At 44.3% G+C, this 8,291-nt stretch overlaps 1 protein-coding gene across 1 annotated transcript; it reads right to left on the bottom strand.

The window, feature by feature from the left end:
• Nucleotides 1-3,458: 3,458 nt before the first annotated feature.
• LOC145407230 (uncharacterized) lies at nucleotides 3,459-8,042 on the bottom strand. Its single transcript, XM_080278268.1, has one exon. The coding sequence runs from the start codon at nucleotides 8,040-8,042 to the stop codon at nucleotides 3,459-3,461; it is 4,584 nt and encodes a 1,527-aa protein (XP_080134394.1).
• Between the last annotated feature and the right edge of the window lie 249 nt (nucleotides 8,043-8,291).

Raw genomic sequence — 8,291 nt, 5'->3', positions numbered from 1 at the left:
AGTGAGTGATGAACAGGGTGGCTTTAGGAGTGGTAGAGGACGTGTGGATCAAATATTTGCAGTGAGACAGATAGTAGAGAAGGCTTGTGAGAAGGACCATAAGGTGTTTATGGCATTCATGGATGTGGAAAAAGCATATGACAAAATGGACAGAGAAGGATTGTGGAAAGTTTTGTGCATGTACGGCGTTGAGGGTAAGCTGCTTGGTGCCGTCATGAGTATGATGGTAGTGAAGCATGTGTAAGGGTTAATGGGCATCTAAGTAAGTGGTACACGATTGGTGTGGGCGTGCAAGAAGGTTGTGTGATGTCCCCATGGTTGTTCAATATATACAGTTTATGGATGGGGTGATGAGAGAAGGAGAAACACGAGTAATGGAGAGAGGGATAGCGTTGGTAATGAATGGTGATAGATGGAATATCTCAAATTGTAGTATGCTGATGATGCAGTACTGCTTGCAAGTACCGGACATGATTTTGGTAGGCTAGTGCAGAGTTTTGCTGATGTCTGTAAGCGTCGAGCCTTGAAAGTAAATGTAGAAAAGACTAGTGTAATGGTTATTGAGAGAGATGACCCCCAGTGCGATGTAACAGTGATTGGAGAGACTGGAATTGGTGAGAGAGTTCAAATACCTGGGTACAGTGATAGAAAAGAGAGGGAAATGTCCAAAAGAAGTTGAAAGTAGAGTGACACAAGGAAGAAAAGTAGCTGGTGCAATGAAGGCCTTGATAAGAAACAGAGGCTTGAGTGTTGCAGCTGCACGAGGCTTACATGAACAAGTGTTAGTGCCAACTTTAACATATGGGTGTTAGACTATGGTGTGGCATGAAAATGAAAAGTCAAGAGTAAGAGCAGTGGAGATGGGACTGCTGAGGAATGTATGTGGAGTACGGAGGGTGGATAGGATACGAAATGTGACTCGTGAAAGATGCAGAGTGAAGAAGTGGTGGACACCAGAATCGAAGAGAGTGTATTGAGATGGAATGGTCACGTGGAGAGAATGGATAACACTACAGTGGTGAAAAAGGTATATCTGAGCGAATTCGAAGGAGGGAGGACTCGAGGTAGTCCAAGGAGAAGGTGAAGAGATATGGTGGATGAAAGTGTGAGGAAGAGAAGTTTGGAAGTCGGTGAGGCTAGGGAACCGACAGGAGATCGAGCTGGCTGGATGAATGTTTGGAGAAGTGCATGTTCAGTGATTTTGGCACCCCTTTTTAACATGGCAGCGTCTGGATTGACTCTATCGGATACGATTATGTGAAGCAACAGAACGTGGTGAATGTTTTTGGCATATCCGATAGAGCCAGGATTCCAGGGGCTTGAATGATGAGTGAATGGAACCGTGGCCCATTGGATTGGGCAAACTTAGGTTGTCTGGACATTGCTACTTCTCACCCTGCCCTAGGGTGGGAAAGGAGGTCCGGATGATGATGATGATGATGATGATGATGATGATGATATATATATATATATATATATATATATATATATATATATATATATATATATATATATATATATATATATATATATATATATACACGAGGTGCTACCCAAAAGTTCCAGTAATTTGAATACTGTAGGAAAATAAGTTACCTTACCTCCTAGTTCTCACTGTCACCTTCAAAGTAGTCCCCTCAGGAATGTATGCAGTGGTCCCAGCATTTCTTCCACAAGTCCGTGCATTCCTGGAAGACTTCAGGCGTGACGGTCTTGAGCACCTCCTGCAATTCTGTCTGGATCCCGTCAATCAAGTAAAATCGACGTCCTTTCAGTCGTAATTTCAGCTTGGGAAAAAGGAAAAAGTCACAGGGGGCAAGGTCATGCGAACAGGGTGGGTGGGGAAAGACTACTGTGCTAGTGGAAGCCAGGAACTGCCGGAAAAGAATTGATGTGTGGGCAGGGGTGTTGTCATGTTTCAGGAACTAGTCCTTGTTCTTCCACTGTTCTGGACGTTTGTAGCAGATGTTTTCCCTCAGTTGCTGCAAAACTGCACAGAAAAACATTCCATTGACAGACTGACTAGCTGGGACGAATTCTTGTGAACAATTCCTTGGATATCGAAGAAAAAGATCAACATCGACTTGACATTGCTGCGCCATTGGTCCGCCATTGCAAAACTGCCAAACCACCTACACACCACATTACAGTACAAAGCATAACCCAACAACACGTCCGCACACAGACACAGCCGGGGCCACACTGATGCACAAGGGGTGCTGCTGATTCTTCCTAATGGTAAAATGGAAAACTCAAAAGGTTGGCTCCCTCTGTTCAAATTACTGGAACACTTGGGTAGCACCTTGTGAGTTGATATATATATATATATATATATATATATATATATATATATATATATAGTTCTGGCGCCAACCCTGTTCCTGGTTCATATTAATTTCTTATCTGTTACCCACAATCCCATCCATTCATATGTAGATGGCTCAACACTTCACAGTTCATTCACACTCAAACACTCATTTACAAACTGTAATATCTATAACTCTTAACTCAGTACAGCCATCTCCATAAATCAAGACCTAACTACGATCAACGAATGGGGACAAAACAACCTTGTCTCATTTAATGCTAGTAAAACCAAATATATACACTTTACTAATAGACAGATTATATATATATATATATATATATATATATATATATATATATATATATATATATATATATATATATATATATATATATATATATATATATATATATATAGCTAAAGCAGATACATTATGCCACACGTAAGTCCAGTCTTGTTTGTAAAGGTTTGTCGCAAACTACCCAATCACCAAGTGGACAAGGTGCACGGCCTGAGTAAAACCACGATAGAATGATAATTGAGTGTACGACAAGACCATATTGTATTACTTAGATCTGGAGTTACTTTAGCATATGAACATTTAAGGAGAGTCAAAACACCACGTACAAAATTAACATAATCTATTAAACTACCTTAACTTACAACCAACAGTGGGAAAACAAAACACAAAACATCACCCTGCCTACTGGACAAGAGCATAAACTTGCTAAAGTCCATCCTACATCCCTAACCAAGGACATACACAAACCTTAAACCTGGACGACCCAGAGCTAGCCGGCGTCACTGACAGGGAAACAGAGAGTGAGAGCTAGCCGAGCCTCTGCGCCTGGGCTTATATGCAGGCCTACCACAACTTCATTGGGTCGCCAGTTCGTTAATTTACCAACACCTTAACTAGCTAGTTATACACGTGGCGCGAAGGGGAACAATTACCTACACAAAATATGCGTCCACGTGACACCTCCCCCCAAAAAAAAGAACTTTTTACCAAGCCAGAAAAAGTTACTCTAACATGTACAAACATTAGAGGTACAAAAGTAGGTTTACTTCAATATTACAAAAATTCCTTAAACCTAAAAACATAGAACGGGTAATTAACATGGTAAATCATAGGGAACCTACACTCTGTTCACACTCTTGACAATGCATCTGCAATGGTATTGTCCTTGCCACGAATATGCTGCAGTTTTATATTATACGGTTGCAAGGCTAGAGCCCATCTCAGCACTCGAGCATTCTTAAACTTGACCTTTTCAATAAACACAAGGGGGTTGTGGTCTGTGAACACTGTGATGGGGAATGCGCTACTGGACAGATATACTTCAAATTTTTCTATTGCCATGACAATTCCAAGAGCCTCCTTTTCAACGGTGGCATAAGCCTTTTGATAAACCTTAAACTTTTGGGAAAAGTAGCATACGGGATGTAACACTTCACAATATTCTTGCAAGAGCACTGCCCCCACCCCTACATCACTTGCATCGACTCTAATGATGAAGGGCCGATGTGGGTCCGGGGTTCGGAGCACAGGAGCACAAGCCAGCAGGGCCTTCAAACCCTCAAATGCCCGCTGACATTCATTTGTCCAATGGAACGTCTTCTTGGAGCTAAGTTGATCCGTAAGGGGAGCAGCGACCTGGGCAAAGTTCCTGCAGAAACGACGATAGTAACCCACCATCCCAAGGAACCTCATGGTAGACTTTCGGTCAGCTGGTGGTGGATATTGTAAGATGGCATCCACCTTTGCATCAACAGGGGCTAGCTGGCCCTGTCCGACCACATGCCCCAGGTACACGACGTGGGCGTGCCCAAACTCACTCTTGGCAAGGTTCACTGTGAGATTGGCCTCCTCCAGGACATCAAAGAGCTTTCGCAGCCTCTCAAGGTGTTCCTTCCAATTGTCACTCCAGACAACTAAGTCATCTAGGTACACACGGACGCCAGGCAACTCTGCAATCAAATTGTTCATTAGTCGTTGGAATGTGGCCGGGGCATTCCGCATGCCAAAGGGAAGAACTAGAAATTCCCAAAGGCCGCTTGGAGTGACAAAGGCAGAGATTGACTTGGCTTGTTCTGTCAAGGGCACTTGGTAATACCCTTGGAGGAGATCAAGCTTAGTGACGTAGCGGGCCGCTCCTAGGTCATCAATAATGTCATCCATTCTGGGTAGTGGAAAGGAGTCGGGCAGGGTAACAGCATTGACCTTCCTATAATCTACACAAAGGCGGTAATTTCCTCCAGCCTTGGGGACTAATACTACAGGTGAGGCCCAGGGACTCATACTTGGACGGATCAAACCTTGCTCTTTTAGCCTCTGCACCTCGTACTGCAGGAATTCCCTCTTCTCGGCACTGAGACGGTATGGAGCTTGTTGGATCGGAGGGGCTCCTTGAACATCCACATCATGGGTCAGCAGGGTACAGAGCCGAGGGGTGTCACCAAAGAGGTCTGGATGCTCCTGTAGAAGACAGTCAATATCGCCTGCCTGGGTGGGGGGCAGATGCTCTAATTTACTCATAAGATTTGTTAGAATTTCACGATTTGACAGCTTACTGCCTACGAATGGTGTAGGGTCATTTTCCTCTGACTTTTCCACTACTCTAGTTCCTGTTAAGGTGACCTGTTCCACTTCCCCTCCTTGTGATTGGTCACGAGAGTGATACATTTTCAACAAATTGACATGGACACTTCGCCTTTTCTTCCGCCTCTCTGGCGTAGCAATGATATAATTAAGGTCTCCAACCCGCTTCAAAACATGATATGGCCCAGAGTACCGAGACTGAAGAGGCTGCTTTGGTACTGGTAGCAGAGCTAAAACTTGATCACCAACATGAAAAATGCGGGATTGTGCCTTGTGAATTTTGTCATAATTGTCTTTCATTCGTATTTGAGCATGACTGAGATTAGAATGGGCAAACTTTAAGGCACGCTGCAAGTTGGAGCGGAACTGAGTTACATATGCAGCAATCGGTACAGTACTCTCGTCATTTAACCAGCATTCTTTCAAGACTTTGAGAGGACCACGGACCTGGTGTCCATAAATGAGTTGAAACGGGGTGAAACCTAGACTCTCATTTACACTATCTCTAATTGAAAACAATAAAAGATCAATAGCCTCATCCCATTCCTGACCCGTTTCCAAACAATAAGTACGTATCATAGTCTTAATGGTAGAATGGAAACGTTCCAGGGCTCCTTGACTCTGTGGATGGTAAGCGGTTGACTTACACTGACGGACTCCCAGGGCCCTCATCACTTGCTGAAACAGCCTGGAGGTGAAGTTAGACCCTTGGTCGGACTGCACGATGGCAGGTAACCCAACCTGTGTGAAGAACTTGATCAGGGCCCTGACAACATTCCTACTAGTGATACTACGGAGAGGTATGGCCTCAGGGTAACGAGTGGCAACATCCATTATGGTTAATAAATACTGATTCCCGCGTTTGCTCCTTGGGAGAGGGCCCACACAATCAACAATTACCTTACTAAAGGGCTCCTCCATGACAGGAATGGGCTGAAGGGGTGCAGGATTGACTTCAGTGCCTGGTTTGCCACTAATCTGACACACATGACAGGTACGGCAATAGGTACTAACATCTTTCATCAACTTTGGCCAGTAAAAATGAGACAAAATCTTGTGGTAAGTCTTACGGACTCCCAGGTGTCCACCCACCCCATCATGTGCCACCTTCAATATCTCTATACGTAGAGATTTTGGGACGACGATCTGATGGACTGTCTCCCACGTGTGATTGGCAGGAGCCTTAGATGGTCTGAATTTACGCATCAACACCCCCAAATTGAGATAAAAACAGTGTGGAACCTCATCTATTTCATTACCTTCAGTAAGCTGTGCAAGAAACAACTTACATTCGGGGTCACTAGACTGTTCCTGAATTAATCTCTCCCTTGTGATAGGGGTGCTACCAAAGTCAAGGAGACCAGAACTAGACTTACTGAGTGTATCATCAAACAATTCCGCAAGGGAAACATCTCCCTCGGGTGTGTTTTCCTCTGGCTCTACAGCAGGGGTATGTGCGTCCAACAACCTCTGGCTCTGACTACGAGTAACAGCACAAGTTGGGAAGAGATTAGGGTGTTTCAGCTCTAAGTCAGTAGTGTTGTTGATATCAACAGGTTTGTCTGAAACGATGGGGTTAGCAGTAACCTGGGAACCAGCTAAATCATTGCCAATTAATACTGAAATGTTCCTAACGGGGAGGTGATCTACTACAGCTAGTAGTACAGGACCTGTGACAAACACAGACCGAAGATACACTGAGCAAAGGGGATATCTAGCCTCTCCTGGCAGACCAGACACTAGTACAGTCTCACCTGTATAACAATCAAAATTGGGAACATCTTCCTTTAAAATGAAAGATAGATCAGATCCAGTGTCACGCAACACAACAACAGGAGCCGAGAATCTACTGGACTCATGTTTTGATACTACACCTCTCGAGCAGAATGGTTTAAATGATGAGGGTACTTCAAGGGAATCACCTGAATGTTCACATGGCCCCGAAACAAGTAAATCACTAACCTGTGGGTCACTCACCTCCACTGGTTGGGTGAGTGCACTGGCATGGAGAACTGCATTGCCCTGGGTGGGGCTGTACTTACTGGCCAACTTCCTACAGTCTTTTATGATGTGGCCAGGCTTCTTACAGTACCTACAGAAGAGAGACCTCCTCACGTCTTGATTAGTAACTCCACGAGCCTCCTCACCAGCGCACTCACCAGTGGGATCAAGCTTAAAAGAAGGTCCCTGGGTCTCCGTCAGCTTCTTATTCAGGGGCCGTTCACTCTGTGAAGTGCTGGCTGGCTTATGCTGGGGAGCAGTCAACCTGTACTTGTGGAAGGGTTCACTATTAGTTAGGGAGAAATGATCGGCAGCAATGCCAGCCTCAGATAACGTACATAACCCTTTTTCCTCCACATGTGACCTTACTCTAGCTGGGAGGCAAGATTTCACTTCCTCCAGCACAAACAACTCCAGCAAGCCCTCAACTGTCAAACTAGTCAACTCACTCTCAATCCATTTTTTACAAAGTCGTTGTTTGCGGCGGATAAATTCTACATAAGTCTGTCCCTCTGTCTTACGGCAGCGGCGGAACTGTTGCCGATAAGCTTCGGGCACTTTCTTGTATGCATGCAATACAGTTTTTTTTACAAAATAATAATCTTCAATTTGAGTGGCATCCAGTGCGGTAAACACTTCCTGAGCTCTACCAGTAAATGAGCTATGTATTAGCAACACCCACTTATCCTGGGGCCAAGAATGGAGCTCAGCCGACTTCTCAAAATGAGTGAAAAAATCTTCTGGATCCTCCTCATTAAATTTAGGAACAAACTTTAATGCTGCAGCAATTTTGAAGGAATCTGGCTCACACTCAGGCGATGTGGGACTACGAGAGAGACGGATTCTATCATTGTCCGCTTTCATCCTCTCAACCTCAAGCCTTTTTTCCTCCAGCTCAATTTTCCTCAAAGCCATCAAATCACTAGGATGTTCCAACATGTTCACTTCTTCCTCACTGAAAATTTCCTCCCTCACCATGTGTGCAAGTACTAACTGCTTTATATCATCTTTCTTCAACCTAGGACGAAGCTCAAGCTTATAATAAGCTGCCAGCGCTTCCCACTGAACCTTGGTTAACCTAGAAAGGGCAGTCACTGTAGGATTAGAAACAAAATCTTCCAACACAAACATGATGACGGCGAGAAGGGAAGGACAACGAAAATAAGCTAGCTAGCTAGATAGTGTAATCACTCAAATATCAGTAAACCACTTCACCTAGTGGGACAATAAACCTTCCACCACACACGGGAACGTAGCGCGCACACACACACACTACAAAAATTACGTGGGGAATACAATGTCACCAGTAAAGTGGGAGTACTAATCTCTGCTGTACGTGGGTACGTAATATTCTCCTAATAGATCCAAGTAAAACAACTG

Source organism: Coenobita brevimanus, chromosome 8 (assembly GCF_032717465.1).
Source record: "Coenobita brevimanus isolate Jiangsu-jjx chromosome 8, ASM3271746v2, whole genome shotgun sequence".
NCBI lineage: Eukaryota > Metazoa > Arthropoda > Malacostraca > Decapoda > Coenobitidae > Coenobita > Coenobita brevimanus.
Note: the sequence above shows the minus strand (reverse complement) of the source record. Positions and strands in the feature narration are given on the sequence as shown.